The sequence below is a fragment of the Podarcis muralis genome, chromosome 3, assembly GCF_964188315.1.
Source record: "Podarcis muralis chromosome 3, rPodMur119.hap1.1, whole genome shotgun sequence".
Taxonomy (NCBI): Eukaryota; Metazoa; Chordata; class Lepidosauria; order Squamata; family Lacertidae; genus Podarcis; species Podarcis muralis.
This window is the reverse complement of record NC_135657.1, coordinates 117,326,317-117,345,024: the sequence shown is the minus strand read 5'-3', so window position 1 is coordinate 117,345,024 and position 18,708 is coordinate 117,326,317. Positions and strand designations below refer to the sequence as shown.

General features: G+C 47.2%; 1 protein-coding gene across 1 annotated transcript in view; it reads right to left on the bottom strand.

Moving 5' to 3' along the window:
* Positions 1-143: 143 nt before the first annotated feature.
* TRAM2 (translocation associated membrane protein 2) overlaps positions 144-18,708 on the bottom strand; it is a 43,480-nt gene continuing 24,915 nt past the window's right edge. Inside the window, exons 3-11 of the mRNA XM_077926558.1 lie at positions 17,062-17,171; positions 16,183-16,299; positions 13,079-13,137; positions 10,171-10,255; positions 9,078-9,148; positions 8,084-8,188; positions 7,432-7,575; positions 6,017-6,195; positions 144-5,058 (exon numbers count right to left, since the gene is read on the bottom strand). Of these exons, the coding sequence (XP_077782684.1) occupies positions 4,985-5,058; positions 6,017-6,195; positions 7,432-7,575; positions 8,084-8,188; positions 9,078-9,148; positions 10,171-10,255; positions 13,079-13,137; positions 16,183-16,299; positions 17,062-17,171 (944 nt within the window). The 3' untranslated portion in view covers positions 144-4,984. The remainder of the gene's footprint in view (positions 5,059-6,016; positions 6,196-7,431; positions 7,576-8,083; positions 8,189-9,077; positions 9,149-10,170; positions 10,256-13,078; positions 13,138-16,182; positions 16,300-17,061; positions 17,172-18,708) is intronic.

Genomic DNA, 18,708 nt, shown 5'->3' with positions numbered 1-18,708 from the left:
TCCAGTTTGCACCTCTAGCTTAGACAAACTGGAGACTGAGCTTTCCATGCCTGGCCTCACAACAAAGGAGACCTTTTTGCTGAGGTGACTGATGTCAAGCCAACGCATGTTAGTGGTGAATGCACGCGCATGAGTTCTTGAGATATTTCTATGCCTTTTTATTTCAGAAAATATTGTGTCACAGATAGCTTTGATAAAAGTTGTTCCAACAACAAAAATTAATACATACTTTAAGGTTTTCAATGGTATAAGGGGAAAAATAACTGACAAGGAATTCCTGAAAAAAGTTGTCCTCTCCTTCCCACCCCTCCAGAGCCGTCAAGGTGAAATGTAAAATATGGAAGAACAGGCATTTTATTTCAGCTTCCTGACTTAAATTTGGTCCATAATATTAACACACAACCCGCCACAACGGGTACACATTCAACACCATATTCTGTTGTATACTTTGCAACAATTTTAACGCAGTTGTGCACTCGGGATAATAAAGGCTACACTTCTGGAAGACACAAAATCAGGAATAGAGGTAACTGATTTTTACCTGTAGTAGTAGAGACTGACCATCTGCCACCTCTATGATGTGTTCTACATAACATTTACCTTTTGTTCGAAAATCGCCCACAGAACACGTAAGGATCGTGTGGGCAGAAGAGTTAAAAGGAATTCTGTTTTCGTAAACGCTTTACCAGATAGGCACTTTAAAAACAAGCAAAACCTAAGCTATTTTAAAGAATACAAATTTTAATGCCCTGCTGTAAAAATACCTATATACTGAGCTTTGGAACGTTTGTGGTTAGACCTGCAATATATTGCTACACAACTTCTGATCTACCTAAGACATGAGGGGCAGGAAAAGGACTGTGAGGTTACCTCTCTCAACCCAGAACAGGTAACAAAGGATAACTCCCCGCCTGGGCAAAAAGTAATAATAATAAAAACCATCACATTAGATAAACGATTGCCCTATTTCCTCCTCCCAGAGTCAGAGCACTCACAAGGGACCACAGTTCTAGGTGAGCTTTTTATTGTCCAGCCTGGGAGGAAAACCATGGGACAAGGAGGGGTGTTAACACTCAACCAAGTAGCTGAGAGCTCAGTGCTATGTGGGATAGCCTTTTCCTAGCTGAAGGCACCCCTCAAGGTCAAAATGCACTTGGGGTGTTGTTTAATTATGCTTTGGTGGGTGGGGGGCTCTGAAAAAGTCATGCACTGCAGCTGCTGAGATGGCAATCTGAAGCAGACCACCAACCCAGGGGAGACAGAGTTGGGACTTGGCCCCCACTTTGAGAGGCACCCTTTTCTTTCCCTTTTTCAGGGTGGTTTTCAGCAGAAAGGCAGAGCTAAGAAAACCTACACACACAGCTTCTGCTTTAAACTGCAGCCTCAGTGAGCGACTGCATTAAACACACGCACACAAAAGAACATAACTATACATAACACCTAGTTCTGTTCTCAGTCGCCACAAAAGGACCGCAAGAACAAAACGAACGAGACTCCTTGCAGCTTCTGCATAAAGTTTCAGAATGAAAGCTAGTTGTCTAGAATTGAAAGCAGGTAACTGAATCTGGTCTGCTGTGGAACTAAGAGTACATGTTTGCGTACTGAGGCTTGTGCTGTAATACAGCAGAGACACTTTCCATTAAGGTCCTTACTAAGGGACACCTACCTATAGTATAAAAAAAGGCATAGAAAATTGAGGCAATGTGTTCAGCAAAAGCTGTCCCTTTTATGACTAGCTAAACTGGTGTACAAATGTCGGGGGGGACGGGACACTACATGGAGAGACATACAGAAGAGAGGTACAAAAGGCTACATGGCAATGTAAGGCACTTGTATTGTTCTGCGATATGCTACACGGTGGCTTGACAACTTTGTACAGGAGGAAGCAAGGTTGTGGAGGCTGCTTTGTGCACCTTTTAAAAGTGATCCTCTGAGCTGCCTTGGAAGACATATGGCGCCGGGTTGGTGTGCTGCAGCAGCTTGGGATCTAGAACAACAAAGTAAGGAGAGGTCCCAACTTAAAACAGTGGTGTCTCTCTTTGGAACAGTGTCCAACCGTGCTAAGGAAGGTCGTGGGCAGAAGGAAGGCAGGCCTGGCTCCCATTAGGCTCAACCAACAGAGAGCTGCCTTCACAGCTGCGTCCTGTTGGCTCAGCCCACTTCACCTGACCTGCTTATAGCACCATCGTCCACCCAGCATCGCCCTTCACTCCTATTCAAAAAAATATACAGATGAGGTATATTTGGGACTCAACAAGGAGCGAGAGGCACACGCTGGTAAGTTTGGCTTCGGCTCAGAATGTCCCTAGTCTGGACATTCCGGGTTTTGGAGGAAAGGGAAACTGACGTCTCCAGGTACGCTCCCAAGTAGCGCCAAAAGTAAAAGAAGGAGGAAACGAGAGTGTTTCAACTCCTCATACTTGGTAACGTTCCCAAAAGCTGTGCAACCGGTGGCCAAGCAAGCTCAACCTTGGCTGCCCCTCTGTTTTACTGTCCTGGAACATGAGATACAAACACAGCTTGGTGGGTTAAAAGTTACGCCAACTCAACTGATGGGATAAGAACGTGTGCACAAAAATAGAAAGCTGGAAATCAAACCTGCACCAGTTACTATAAAAGATCCCATTTTTTTTTGGGGGGGGGGGATATTTAAAATAATAAACCAGGCATCTGGTGGCTTGAACACCGTGAAGAACCACCCGGTCACTCGCTCGCTGTGAAGGGCTGCTGAACAAGCTGCCATTCCCTAGTCTGTGTCAACCCTTTGCAGAAGCCTCCTTAGCATGCATAAATCGGGAGGAAATGCTGTTGGGATCAAGAATGCAGCGGAGAATGGCACAGGGGAACATCCACCACCATTTATGGCACAGGAGAACGGACGCTTCAAGCCCCCGGTGTCTGAGGCACGAGGTTTCTAAGTAGCGCTTGCTGGAAACGGCAGCTGGGCTCCAGTCCTGCTTGCAGGCTTCCCAGGGGCCCCTGGCTGAGAACAGGATGCTGGACTCAATGGGCCACAGGGCTATAGGGCATAAGATGCTCTTATGTTCTTAAAACACGTGCAAGGCGATCCAGTTGCACTGGGGGCAAAGGCAAGTCTCAAAACTAACCTTGCAGACAGAGGCAGACGCAACTGCACTAAGGAGGACAGCGGATACCGTTCCCTGAAAACCAAAAAGGGTAGCAGTACAAAGAAGCTGTCAGTTCTTCTTGGGTGAAGGACCCATTCCCTCTCCCAGTATACATTTCTCACTGTTAGTTCCACTTCAACAAAAAGAGGAAGTGTAGCAGTTAGAGAAGGGTGGCCCCCGAGGTAGACTGTACACTGAGTGCCCCCCACCAGCTTTGAGAGTAGGTGACAGTAGATGGAAAGCAGTTTCACCCATGAGAGAGATTTCCTCTCACCACATTCATAACATGTCCACGTATTAAGGGTGTGGAATAAACCTATGTAGCCTTAGAAGAACACCACTCGGGAGCTGCAAGGAGCAGCCAGAGTGGAAATGGGTTCAGATCCCCTTGGACAAAACCTGTGAAAAAGTAGGGGTGTGGGGAAGCCTGAAAAACATAAGGCTACGGTTGCCATCCTAAAGAGACTCGCTAGGGAAGAACAAGAGGCTTACTTCTGAGCAACCTTGCATTGAATACGCTGTAGAGGCAATGATATTGCTGTCCTATGTTGGTATGGGTGGACCACTTGAACATGACAGACCCAGTCATAAAGATTACACCAACACTTCGTGAAGGAAACTCGCTGCAGAGGAAACAAAGGCATGAGGAAACTGTCCGCTTGCTAAGTAAGGAGGTCACAGACCACCCACAGACGTCTGCCCTGATCTGCTATTTCAGTGAGCAGTGAATCTTCTCCCTGGACTAAGGCACAGTCGGCTGAGGATGATTCTCAAGACCTGGGGAGGTGCAAAGCATGTCTGACACATACCAAGCTGCCAGGCCAGCATTTGTTGGGTGTTTCAGGAGAATGCAGTAAATTCTATTTTCAGCTAAGAGGAAGCAGTATTGGAGAGAAACTGCGCGCATCTGTCCCCTTCTCCAGAATGCAACTGGCTAAAATTTCAGTCTCTGCGAATAGGCAGAGCACAACCCAAAAGTTAAACGTAAAGGTAAAGGTACCCCTGCCCGTACTGGCCAGTCTTGACAGACTCTAGGGTTGTGCGCCCATCTCACTCAAGAGGCCGGGGGCCAGCGCTGTCCGCAGACACTTCCGGGTCACGTGGCCAGCGTGACATCGCTGCTCTGGTGAGCCAGAGCCGCACACAGAAACGCGGTTTAACCCAAAAGTTACATACATACTAAATTATGTTTGTGCACTTCGCCATCATGTCGTGAAGGCCTGGCACATTCTAAACGCTCCGCTAAGATTACTAGATATGTAACAGAATTAGGAAATGCAGGCAGAGAAGGGACCTTAGAGGTTTGCCCCATTTCCCACTCCAATGCCATTTCCCACAAACTCGCTGTGCAAGAGTGCATTGTCTGAAGGGGTCAAACCTCCGCATACTACCCAAATGTTCTATTGTCCCGGCAACGAAGCAAATCATGTCCTACAGATGCCACCTCTCCAAACCAAAGCATGACGAGATCCGGCGAGAGTGAGGTGGGTGATACTAAGTCAGGGAATGGGTTTCCAAGGAATAATCGCTTACAAAAACATCTCTGGGTGTAGCAAAAGCAGCAAGAATACATTGGAGGACAGATTAAAATGAGCAATAAGAAAATACACTGGCTGAGGAAGGGGTTTGGTGTTCTGAAGCCCCGCTGCGGATGGAGAGGGGCTTTTTGGTTACTGCAAACTGTCTGGAGGCAGAGAGAGAGGGGGAAAGAGCTTTTCGGTGGTACGTTGATTCAAGCCGTTTGAAACAGGGCTTGGTGAAGACACAAGGGAAGGAGCTGCTTCTTATTCCCAGAGTCCTTAGTCTCGCATTTTCCATTTCCTCCTCCAAGAGTCCTTGAAGACTGTGCTTTGGCTCTAGGGAGACTTAATTTTCTTGGTCCGCGGCGACGTACCATTTTCTGCTTTCACCACTCCATTTTCATGGTAGCCTGAGGTGTGAGGAGGAGAAAATGGTATTTTAATAAAAGTCTTCAATAGGTGCTTTTAAAGACTCAAAGAATGGAGTCTGGAATGATGTATTTAGTACTACAGTTTTAGGGTGAAGGCAGTGCCCGCCACCCCCTCAGCTAACTCTGACAGTTCACATTGTCCCCTGAGGTTTTCCAAAGCCACAAGTGCACTGGCTCCCAGTACGTTTCCGAGCACAATTCAAAGTGCTGGTGCTGACCTTTAAAGCCCTAAACGGCCTCGGTCCTGTATACCTGAAGGAACGTCTCCACCCCCATCGTTCAGCCCAGACACTGAGATCCAGCGCCAAGGGCCTTCTGGCGGTTCCTTCATTGTGAGAAGTGAGGTTACCGGGAACCAGGCAGAGGGCCTTCTCGGTAGTGGCACCCGCCCTGTGGAACGCCCTCCCGTCAGATGTCAAGGAAATAAGCAGCTATCTTATCTTTAAAGGACATCTGAAGGCAGCTCTGTTTAGGAAAGTTTTTACTATTTAATGCTGTATTGTTTTTAACACTTGATTGGAAGCTGCCCAGAGTGGCTGGGGAAACTCAGCCAGATGGGCGGGGTATAAATAATAAATTATTATTGTTGTTGTTGTTGTTCCTGCTTCTTTTCATTCTTGATGAGTATTTTTAAATATATATATTTTCTGCTGCCCAATTAATCTTTTCCTCCCAGGTGAACAATATACATTTTAAGAAACGGATTAATCTGACCACAAAGTCAGCTACACACTAGAGCTAAGGCACATCGCAAGCTGCCTCTCACACCAAGTAGGGCCCCTGCTCCCTCTCGCTCTGTACTGCCTGCGCTGAGCGGAAGCCCCTCTGCAGGTTCCAGGCAGGCAGCCTCTCTGAGGGGCTGCAGTGCACATGCTCTCCCACACAGCGCTCAGAGCTCAAACCAGACACAGGTCTGATGCCGCAGCCAGATGCTCACCTGACTCCCTTTTGATGGTCTTCAGCTGCTGCTTGCCATGGGTGGCGGCCGCAGCCGCCGCGGCTTTTTTCCTAGCGCTCTGCTCATTCCAGTACTCCCGCCAGCGCCGCAGCTGAAAGTGGATGAAGCGCCACATCATCCAGGCCTGTGAGAAGCACACCAGAAGCAGGACACACATCCTGGGGGAAGCAAGCAAGGGAAGGCAGGCTGTGACTGAGCAAGGAGCCGGCCGGTTTCAAAGGGGCGCCCCGGGGAGTGAAAGAAGCTGCCGATTTAAACGCCTGACTTTCCATATCGAAAGCCCTGGGGAAACCTAGACTGAGGGCTGGCACACCCGAGTTATCAACTCTGCCACTGCCCATCTTGGGCTGGTGGGCATGCACATTATGCTTTGATCCACAGCCAGATCTCACACGGCGCTGTGTGAAAATAATCTTGAAGATAACAGTGGACAGCTTTATTCAGAGGACTCATTTCCAGGGAGAAGCTATTTGTGCTTGTTTACCCCGAGAACAAGGGACGTGGGTGGCGCTGTGGTCTAAACCGCAGAGCCTAGGGCTTGCCAATCAGAAGGTCGGCGGTTCGAATCCCCACGACGGGGTGAGCTCCCGTTGCTCAGTCCCTGCTCCTGCCAACCTAGCAGTTCAAAAGCACATCAAAGTGCAAGTAGATAAATAGGTACCGCTCTGGCAGGAAGGTAAACGGTGTTTCCGTGCGCTGCTCTGGTTAGCCAGAAGTGGCTTAGTCATGCTGGCCACATGACCTGCTGTATGCCGGCTCCCTTGGCCAGTAAAGCGAGATGAGCGCCGCAACCCCAGAGTCGGTCACGACTGGACCTAATGGTCAGGGGGTCCCTTTACCTTTACCCTGAGAACACCAGAAGCTTCAGCTAGACTGGAGCCCCATTCAGGCATTACGTTACCCTCAGGTAATGTAAACTTCGGGTTACGTTACCGGCATACCCGGAAGTGTTTTGCCGTGCGCGCATGCGCAGAAGCAGAACTTGTGGTAGCGAAAACTTTGGGATACGGCCAGACCTCCGGAACGGATCCCGTTCGCAACTGAAGGTACCACTGTATATTCTAAACAAACCCATGGCACATCTCTTATGGCTACAGGCACAGTCAAGTACTAGTTAAGGGGGATCTCTAACAGGTGCCCACTGCAGTCAACGCTGGTGCCAATTTAACACTTAACCGTGTTTAAAACCCGCAGGGTAAAGGGAGGACACAAAGCCTGTACTTTATGCCGTGGGAAAGAGATGGGAGCTGGACTGACTGGGAGGGAACTGTACTGCTCCCATGCATTACTTCTGCACCAGGCCTAAATAGATGGAGCCCTGAACTCATCCAGCACCCCTGTCCTTGGGCTTTCCTTTGCTCACCTCCCAGAAACAAAATGCGCCCGAGCCTTACCTGAAAAGTAAAGTGTTGAAGTTTCCTTTCTCGGGGTCAAATGCCTGGTTCTCCACTCGAGCCAGCCCAAAGCCAATGACCAGCACGGATAGGGTGAGGGTGAAGAGCCGGGAAACGACGAACACCACTGCCCAAGCATTAAACCTTGTGGAATTAAGCAGGAGACATATTCGACATTTCAATACTACTTGCCATGCCTCTTAGGTGGGCATTTTTAATAATGTACAGGAGCTGTCAAAGACTGTCAAGAGGCAGTAGTAGCACTTCAGAAGAAATGCAATGTGCAGGTTATTTAAGTGTTGCACCCACAAAACAATACACTGAGCTGTAGTCAACGAAGTCTATTGAAAATGAGTAGCCTATTGAAAGTAACAAAACTATGGTAGTCGTCTCTCTTAATTTCAATGGGTTTACTCTGAATAGATGAATGCCACCTATTGGGTGTGATTCAACTAGTGAGTCCCGTCAGTAGAAGTTATTCAGCAATTATGTTAGAAGTCTCTTTCTTTCTTTCTTTCTTTCTTTCTTTCTTTCTTTCTTTCTTAAGGGGCATCTAGTCTTAGAATTCCCCAGACATTTGCTAGTGAGCCTCAGAGGCTGCGGGCAGCCATGAAAGGAAAGCCATGCTTCACCCAGACAGAAGAGCACTTACAGCTTCTCGTTGTTTTCATCTGTGAAGTAGAACAGGCGAGCCATATGGAAAAGGAATTCAGCTACGTACTGCAGCAGCAACAGGATGAGTCCCAGGCGTGTGAGGCTGGAGAAAGGGAAGGACAAGGGTGATTGCAGCAGAAGGGATGAACACCTTTTGAGCCTCCTCCTCCCTCTCCCTAGCATTTTACCCCAAGATTCCCCTCAGGGTCCCTTCCGACTCTATAGATCTATGAGTTAAAAGGCTGTGCTGCGATCATGGAAACTATCAGGCCAATCAACTTTGATTCCACCTCACCCCACTCCTTTCAAAGACCAATGCTGAGTTTTACTGTGCTTTCACCCAGGCCTCCCAATTTTATGTGACAGGAACACCAATTGTGCAATTTATAAACCAAGCAAAATCTCACATATAAAGTATCCAGGTGGTGCAGAACGACATATGCAGGTACAATGAACCTTAAGATACCATAAAAACTATGCAGAGTAGTCATAAAAATGACTGGCTCATCCTGAAAAAATGAAAACAACCAAATAGGCCTTTGAACGTAAAGAGATCTTCAAGAGATGCCTGGAAGTCAGCAGTGAGGATACTTGATGAATCTCTGCTGGAAGACATTTGCTACGTTTAAATCACTGGGCTAGTCTTGGGAGGAGGCCAGGAGCTTTGCTGTGTAGGAAATCAATTCCTCTACCTCCTGCTCAAAGCCTAGAGACTGTGGGGCAAACATGCTTAAAAAAAGAAGGTGTTTTAACACCGTTGCAATCATTGTGAAGAAAAAGCAGTTGTCTAGGCCCCTGATCCAATGCCATACACAGAATGCACCCAAGCCTGCTTTCTGTGAAGTTTAATTTAAAACCGAAGCAAACTATACAGCTTTGGAGCTGCAGACAGAAAAACACTGGAACTATTTATTAGGAGTTCCTTTTAACCTGAAGAGAAAGCAGGTGTGCAACATTGCCATGTTGAAGACTGTGGGACCCGCAACACTTACTTCAAGAGGTATGCTCCAGCTATATGCACTAGGTAGAGGCTGATATATTGCAGCTGACGAGGAATCTCTTCCTGCAAAGAAAGGGGAGACCAGAAGAAGCCAATGTGAATCGTAAGAGGCAATGACTGGGCTGCACCTAACACAGGCGAAGCAGAGCAGGTGCAGTCAAATTCAGGACCTTGGTGCATCTCGCATCAAATAATAATAATAATAATAATAATAATAATAATAATAATAATAATAATAATTTTTATTTATATCCCGCCCTCCCCAGCCGAAGCTGGGCTCAGGGCGGCTAACAACAATCAAAATAGTCCGACATTCTAAAAACATTCATTATAAAATTAATTAAATCAAATTAAAATCAAATTAATGGCAACCATCAAGCAAATTCTGTGCAGAATGCCGATTGCCAGAGGAGGGGGTCAGGCTGTGCCCTGACCAAAGGCCTGGTGGAACAGCTCTGTCTTGCAGGCCCTGCGGAAGGATGTCAGGTCCTGCAGGGCCCTAGTCTCTTGTGACAGAGCGTTCCACCAGATTGGAGCCGCGGCCGAGAAGGCCCTGGCTCTAGTTGAGGCCAGCCAAAGAAATCCGCATGCCAGTACAACACACTGCTGCACTTTCCACAAGGCTTCCATGGAGAAATTCAAATATGTTAGTGGGAGGGTGTCTTTCACACACCACTAGAACCCGAGTAGGAGAGCAGGAAAAGTGCTTTTCAAAGTATTTTCTACAACTGTGAAAATGTACCGTGGCTTTCCTGGCCTTAAGAAAAAGCATCAACTTGGAAACTTCTTTATCAGTTTAATATTGTTTTAAACATTCATTCGAATTTTTTTTGGTATTAAAAAAACCTTATTTATTTCGCTTTGTAGTTAACAACTCCGCTGGTAACTATGGGTGAATGGAATCTCATGCGGACACGTGAGTGGGTTGGCAGAGGAGGGACTGATCTCTCTCGCTCACCCACTGGCTTAAAAAATGCAGGCTAGTAGCTTTTGTGGCCTCATCAGCACAACACCCACCCACCCACCCACCTCTACTGGCCTCCTAAGAACCCTAAGAGAAAGTTAGTTAGGATGATGGTACTCACCTTCCGCACCTTTTGGAAATACAGTTCAGGCAGTGCATGCAGCCAGTAGGACAGCTGGCAAAGGTAGAAAAACTTGACCTGGAACCTAATGTTTAAAAAGAAGAAGTGCATTTCTTAAGCATCCACATGAAGCAAAACATTTTTTGCCATTCTCCCTCCTGACTGTGAGGTCCTCCTTTGGCAGCTTAACGGCACAGACGTTTCAGAAACGGAGGATTCCTGAGACTGCCTTAGTGGATGAAAGCTGGCCACTGACCCTTGGCAATTGCTGCTGCAAAATATGTTGTGACGAAGGGGGAGAAAGGGAAACGAATCACTTCTGCTAATCTGGTGCGCTCTGGCAGGCGAGGAAGCAGATGGCCACATCCTATCTCTGTGCTGGGTCCCAGGCAGAGATGTGAGTTTGCCAAAGTGGTGCTTTCACGGCTGCGCAGCTGTCGTGAACTGCTGAGCGGCACCGCTAGAGGGATGAGAACATGAGCGGCAGCCTGACTTGGTTATAATTCATGCTCAGTGACGACAACTCAGGAATCGGACGTATCATTGACACATAGACTATGGAAAAACTACACACCGTATCCAAACAATATTTATTTAGGACCCACGGGGGAGCCAAGGATATTGATAGGATTCAGGACTGAGGCTGATGAGACAAAAGAGCTCCAGAATACCTGAACAGCCTAGCAGAAGAGAGGCCTTGTGGAATCAAGAGCAGCTTGTTTCCAATGCCAGCTGTGAGGATCTCTGGGGTAACTTTTATTCCTGTTAAGATGCTCTGCTTTACAGGAACACTGAAATGTTCTCAGGATACGGAGGAATTTTGTTTTTTAAAAAACTGCATACTTAAACTGAGGCAAGCAAAACTAACCAAAAGTCAGTTGCCTTGAAAAAGTATGAATACCAGAGTTGAGAGCAAAATTGTAAATTCATAATTTCAATTCCTTCATCACCTGCCCAAATTACATTTAAGCGCAGGGTAAGATGGGATGTCACCCATGGTGAGTGATAAAGGAAGTGAGGCCCCATCTGAACAATACACTTAAAGCAATATCATGCCACTATAAACAGTCATTGCTTTCCCCAAAGAATCCAGGGACATGTGGTTTGTTAAGGGAGCCGAGTGTTGTTAGGGAACTCCTGTTCCCGTTTGAGAACTACAACTCCCAGAGTTCCCTGCAAAGAGGGATCAATAGTTACACCACTCTAGGAATTGTAACTCACGCTGGGCGGGGGAGGGGGGAGGAATGTGGGCCTCTTGAAAATTCTCAGTATGCTTAACACACACCAGTATCTCAGACAGACCCATCAATCATGCCATTATGTGTACACTTAAATCACTGTTAAAGGAAATGTCATCATTTTCCCTACATTCCTACAGTGGTCAGGGTGTGGTCTGAAAGCACCTGATCTAGGGGTGACCACAGTATGGCACCTTCGGTTCCATGACAGGAGAAAGGTGAGATATAAAATGTAAGGAAAATAAAATGTAATATGGGATTTTAGTTCAAGAACCAGACACAATTTCTCAGAATGCAAAAGGAACTCCATACGAGTGTAGAATCAACACGATCTTTTTTATCTGGCTGGGTCGAACCTTTCAGAGCTCTTTTCATAAAACACCCTTCTTGAGATGACATGACATTATTAATAGTGGAGGGGAAACAGCCTTCAGGGACACAACTGATACATCAGAGAGAATCTAAGGAGTACTTCTCTCTGTGGAAACTGGAGGTGTGCTTGACTCCAACATTCCTGAGAGAAGTACAGTGGAAAACCTGCTAGACGAAAGGGTTTTCCGTTTTTGAGCTGCTTCGCAAGACAAATTTCCCCATGGGCTTGCTTCGCAAGACGAAAACGTCTTGCGAGTGTTGCGATTCCCCCCCCGCTCCCCCCCCTTTTTCTAAGCCGCTAAGCCGCTAATAGCCTTTAAGCCGCTAAGCCTTTAATAGCCGCTAAGCCGCTAATAGCGCTAATCCGCTAATAGGGTTGCTTCGCAAGACGAAAAAACCAGTAGACGAAGAGACTCGCGGAACGGATTATTTTCGTCTTGCGAGGCACCACTGTATCAAGACCAGGATTTGTGAACAGACACAAGAGCAGAAAAACAGACCTGAAGTTTGCTAAGGCTGCTGTCTGGATTACTTGGGAACGAACTTCCTGTGGTTGGGACACAAACCTTTAAGAAGCGTCCAGGACAATAAGCAGTCCGTTCTTCCCCTGCTCTAGACTGCCCCTCCCAACACCTATTGGCAGACGGTTTCCTTTTCCTTGGAAAGGGAAGCAGCCGCAAGAGTTGTCCTCATGGGGAGCAAGACCATTCATGAAGCAGAGTTGCTGCCCACAGACAGTTTGGAGGTACGAGGACACTCCTACAAGGAAAGTGAAGTCCCCCCATTCCCTGGAATAAAATGGTTGCCTTCAAGTCTAACAACAGAATTCACTACCACAAGTCATAGTGATTGTTGGCCACTTGGAAAGCTCTAGAAGGAGATGAGATCATTTTGTGGAGGAAAGGCTACCGGTCCTGATGGCTATGTCTTGCCTCCAGTGGCAGAGACCGTATGTCTCTGAATACAAATTGCTGGGGATTCCAGCGCAGGAGAGGAGAAGGCTCACAAGCTCATGTCCTGCTTGTCTACTACTGGGGCATCTGGTTGGCCACTGTGAGAACAAGGTCCTGGAGCCGAGAGGTCTTTGGCAGGAGCCAGCAAGGCCACCTCAGGTTCTTAAGGACAAGGATTAAGCATGCAATATCAGCATTGCACACAGGAGGGGGCTGCAAGATCACTTCTGGCCGGTTTGAAGATGCAACTGAAGAACTCAATTCACCCTTATTCCTGTTATCACTCACTCCTGACCTCAGATAAACCAAGAAGGAAGGAAGTGGTTGTACTCTGTGGCTACTTACGGGAGATGAACATGAGGGTAGTTCTCCCACAGACTCTTGGGGTTTGATAAGTATCCTTCCTGAAATGAAGCAAGACACACAAAGTAAGAGAGGGAGTGGGGAAGAAAGGTGAGTTAACAGCAAAGTCTGGATAAAAAACAGCTGCCCAAGTCCCCATCGCCTCTGCTAAAGTTGATACGTCTAGGTGACAACTCCAAGCTATTGCGGAAGACTGTGAAATATAGACACCTTTTCTTTGTACAATAAGCAAACGATGGGGAAGTTCTTTCTACGACAAGGGTGGGGAACCTACGGCCCTCCAGATGTTGTTGGACTACAATGCCCAGACTACCTGGCCAGGCTGGCAGGGGCTGATGGGATGCAGAGTTCAGCAACAAATGGAGGGCCACAGGTTGTGCACCCTTGTTTTTCAGCAACAGCAGTTGCAGACGAGTGGGGTTGGTTGTTGGCCTCTGTCTGTCTTGAGGGACAATGGAGTGGCGTCTGGGGACGAAGTCAAACCACTGTGTTAGCAACACCAAAGTGACCTCCCTGGGGCTCAAGTCTTGGCAGTGTGTCTGGAGGTCTTGGGCTGTCCAGATAACAAGACTCCCCTCTTGGTCCCTCTGATGTGGTCCAAAGGAAAGCAGAGCAATGTGTTTGGCCCCAGCTTGGCTGCAGGAGTTGCCGGAAGGAAGCATACAGGGCGCCATTCAACTGTCTTAAGGACTCCACTCTAGATGAGCGTAGGGTTTACTCTTGAGCCTTTTCTTCTCCTGAAGATATTCTGCAAGGCAGTGGAAGTTTCAGCGTTTTTCCTCCTCCTAGATAGGCAATCTTCCAAGGTTGATGAACCCCATCTGCCCCTCATTTCCCTCTGCAAACAGCATGTGTGGAAGCTGCCTTCTTGACCGCTGGACCCACTCTGGGTCTCGTCCGCTCAATCTGCCACAGCCTGACTTTGCATGCAGGGGAAGTCCCTAACTCACCAAGGGTTTGAGACCAGGGTACTGAAACAGGAAAGACACCCCCCCTCCAATACACACACAAATGCAAATTCCAACACTCAAAAGTTCAGAATCTGAAAGCCAGATGCAGAATGAAACCGTAAAACAGCTGCAGAGGACGGGAAGTGGCTGCTGGGCAAAACTCACACACGAGTTTCAGGGCTGAGAGAAGCCTCCTTCAGCCAGGCATCATCAGCGCTGGCACAGAAACAGCTTTAGATGTTTACTCAGGAGTCAAGAGGCCCTGCTTAAGCAATCTGGGCATAAAGGGGTGTGATGGAGAGGGAGAGAAGCTTGGCTGACAAAGCGTCTTAGATAAAAGCCATCCTGCTGGTTCTTTCTCGAGGCAGATGGGCTGAAGAGAAGGTTTGAGAAATGGGACCAGGTCCCCACTTCACCCCCACCTCTTCTTCTGAAGGTCCCCCCAAGGCTCACCTGCAGGGAAGTATCTACCCCCCTCAAAAGTGCCATTTGCAAATAGATTTAAACCAGCAACACTGGGCTCAATTTCCCACACATTTCAAGATGAGACCAGCCCAGTACCTCTACCAAAGTCATTCAATGTGAAAGCCATAACTGGTATGGTTATGATGCAACTGGAGTTCCAGCAAGCGTGCTGGCATTCGTTATTTTCCCATCCTAGGAGGGTAGGCCATGTATCTGAGAAGACCAAAAGCACTGGCTGTACTCAGTGTTGCAAGCCAAGTGCTTGTCCTCTGGTCCGTGCCACAACCCGTGTGGAAATGGACCCACGGGGAGACGCGTGGCAACAGGAAAAAGCAGCAGCTAGTAGTCTGATGGCGCTGCAGGCAGCACCACCCAAGGAGACTTCCTTAAGGAACAAGGTCACATGGACTTCCTTTGCTTTGGAGATAGGCTCACTGCCTGTCACAATGGCCATGGAAGGAAGTAATTCAGAACTGGGCCTTTTGTGGAGGTTTGTCTTGAAGCTAAGATATCTGCCATACAGAAGTCAACTGTAACAGGAAGCAGGGTCAAATGAGGATCCCGTGCGATTAATAATGGTGGCCTCTCCGACTGCATTGCTGAAAGAAATGACACCACAGTAGGAGAAGTCTGCCTTGGGGCAAAACAACCCGGAAGCCATTCTCTAGGACAGCCTTTCTCGACCTTGGGACCCCAGATGTTGTTGGCCTACAGCTCCCATCATCCCTGATCAATGGTCCTGCTAGCTAGGGATGATGGGAGTTGTAGGCCAACAACATCTGGGGAGCCTGCATATCAGAAAACCCCACTGCAGTATCTGGGCTGACTGCGGAAAGTAACCAGAAACCCCAGATTCATTTTAGAACATTTGCACTCCCTTGTGTTCAAGGTGCAAAAGGGATTGGCAGGAAAAATATATAAACTGCTTAGAAAATCAATGTACAGAATAATCATCAATGATATACAAATTCAAATTTAAAAGTACGTATGAAGTTATATCTCTGGACAGTTCTTGTAGAAAGAGGAAAGCTTTTAACAGGCATCTAAAAGAGTTCTGCGAGTTTACCTGTCTAACCGTAAGTTCTAAGGGGGGAGAGGGAGATTCAAAGCAGAGGTGCTGCCACACTGAAATAGAGACTCCCCACAGACACAGAATGAACCAGTATATGGCATGCATAGGAGTCCAAGTTCTGCAGATCAAAATGTTTGAGTGCTAAGATGTTGGTCCTAAGATGTTAATTTTTTTATATACTAACAATAAAACCTGAGATGTGGCCCAGCGTGAACTTTAATTTTTAAAAATTGCACCCATACAGATTTAAAACTGGCTGAGGTCCATCACAGAGCCAGATTTTGAATTTCTATACCAAAATACTTGTTTTGATATGTCATACAATTCCCCACTTTAGGTTCAGAATGTGACCTGAATAGCAAGTGGACATCAATACACTTTGCAAAGTCAGCTGCGTATGTGGGGAGAGTTTGAACCATTCCCTCTAAGTCCTACCAGCAGACCCACATCCTGAATTAAGAGGTGCCATGAATAAGGTGACCCTATTTGGCCACTCCCCATAATGCGATCACATGTGCGCAAAGGGGAAGAGAAGAGAAAGCAAGCTGCACCCCCCCCCATGTATAAATTCACATCCCGTCTTTCTAAAGGAAGCTTACCGTTGCCAGTACATATAGGCACCAGGCCATGGAGGCAATATGAAATGCTACCAGCTGCCCAGACTCATTGAACTTGCTGTGCTTGATCTTGGAAAGGTGGAGCCTCCGGTTGATTTTCTAGAAGAAAACAAAAATTCAGCAAGACTGGAAGAAAAAACAAAGCATCCTACGTCCTCAAGAGACAGTAGCTCAAAGCTTCTTTTTGGCATGTCACTATGCCAGCCCTGGAAAGTTCAAATCAGGTGATCAGAGGATACCAATAAAGGGTCCACCAGATGTTTTGACTTGGCTTAATAACCAGCAGCCATTATTTGCGGGTGCAGTCAGTCCACCCTAAAATGCAAAACGAGACAAGGCCCAGTGAGGGAAGAAGGAGAGAGCAACGCCACAAAAGCCTGAAGACGTCAGAGGGACCCCCAAAAGGAGAAGACTGAAAAGAAAAGAAAATCTCACCCAAGCTCAGGAACAAGCAGAAGCAGTCCTGAGAAGGCAACTGACTTGTTCCAGCCAGGAAAGAAGAAAGAAGAAAGAAGAAAGAAGAAAGAAGAAAGAAGAAAGAAGAAAGAAAGAAAGAAAGAAAGAAAGAAAGAAAGAAAGAAAGAAAGAAAGAAGACTTGAAAGTTAAGAGAGGGAAGTTATAGTTGTCACAATGACACAAATTCACATTCTTCAGTCCCACAGTTTGGTAAAAGCTGAATGAGAAACAAAGCATAACAATCCTCTTCAAGTCCATTTCACCTTCTAGAAAATGGGACCAAATACTTTCCTGGAGCCATGGGGCCACAGTAAAAAGCAACTGTAAACCTGAAATGTTCTACTGCCCACAGCACAAGGGAGTGGTGTAGGTACTGGCTAGCTTGTATGAAAAGCAAAACTTACGTCCAAGGCATACTCCTGCACCACAGCATGCAGAATTATTGCTATGAAGATGTAGAAGAGGATTGTGACCAAATCCTTCAGCCCGTAGTGATAAAGAACAATTTCACCATCTGAAGAAGAGGAGTGGGGTAAGGGAGGAAGAGATTAACATTAAAGAGTTAAGCTGGGAAGCCATATAGGGATCAAACTTTTAAAGGCACCCGCTAAGAGGCAGGATTTAAGTAACAAAGAATTAGCTCAAATGTTGGCAAGAAGCAGAAACAGACCACCATGAGTTTAGAAGAACTGAACTTAACCAGAATGCAGAGCAGATGTGGACAGCTCAACACACACACGTTTACAACTCCTTCCCACCCCTCGGCATCAAATGTGGTTGGTCCTCTGAGAGCCTGTTTGCATGATGTGTTATTCTGAGATAAGTGTCCCATGAACTCCCTTCATCATCAGATTTATTGCCATGTTCCTTGGAGGCAGGGAGGTGCCAATCAGAAGGTGAAGTAGTTCAGAGGACTCTGGGAAGACCAAGGGTCCTCAACTCACCTATTTTTCATCCCCGGGTAAATGACTGTGGTGGGTCGAGATCACAGTTCCATAGCGAAACACAGTGACCTGCGAATGACCCAAGACAGTTAGCAGCAGAATCCAGCTCAGGGCTGCTTCTCACTTTACATTTGTCCCTTGTGTACGGATCCACCAGAACAGATACACAACTCATGTCAGCTGTGAATGGAGGGTGTACATTGACATTACAACTTTCTTGTCATGACATATAGAACAGGGTTGCCATAAGTCTGGCTTTTCCTGGACATCTCCAGGATTCCAAGGGCAAAATTACCATCCGGGGGGATTTTTAAAAACTCGGCATGATGTCTGGGTTTTTGCAAACAGAACCAAGACGCTCAACAACTTGCAATCCTAATATAGAAGCAGCGGCACAGAACCACTGAACTGGAAGGACCTTGGGATCACAGAGGGCAGGATCTGTAAAGCGGGATGCGATTGCAGCATCACCAACAGATGGGCTCCCAGCTTCTGTTTAAATATCTCCAGCGAAGGAGAGCCCCCCACCTTCTAAGGGAGTCAAGCAGCACCCATCTTCTCTCTCTTAATATTTAGCCAAAATCTATTTCCCTGCACTGGTTCTAATCCTGTTCTCTGGAACAAAGGGAACATGTCTGCTCATCTTCCGTGGGACATTTGAAGATGACTGTTGTGTCTCCCCTGAGTCTAAACTCAGCTTTTTCAACCATCCATCACAGGACTTGGTGTTGAGACCCTTCACCATCTTGCTGTCCTACTCTGAGCACACTGCGGTTTGTCGATGCCCTTCTTAAAACTCTTGCACCCAAACGTAAGAAGAGTCCTGCTGGAGCAGACCAAAGGCCCATGTAGTCCAGCGCTCTGTTCTCACAAAGGTCAACCAGGTGCCCATGAGAAGCCAGCAGGACCTGATCGCAACCCCACTTGGCCCTCCTGTGATTCCCAGCGCCTGAAATTCAGAGGCCCAGTGCCTCTGACAGCGGAGGCAGAAACAGAGCTCTCAGGTTACATAGCCACTGAGAGCTTTGTCCTCCATATATCTGTCCCATCCTCTTATAAATAATCCAAATTGGCAGCCAACCACTGCCCCTTGTGGGAGGGAATGCC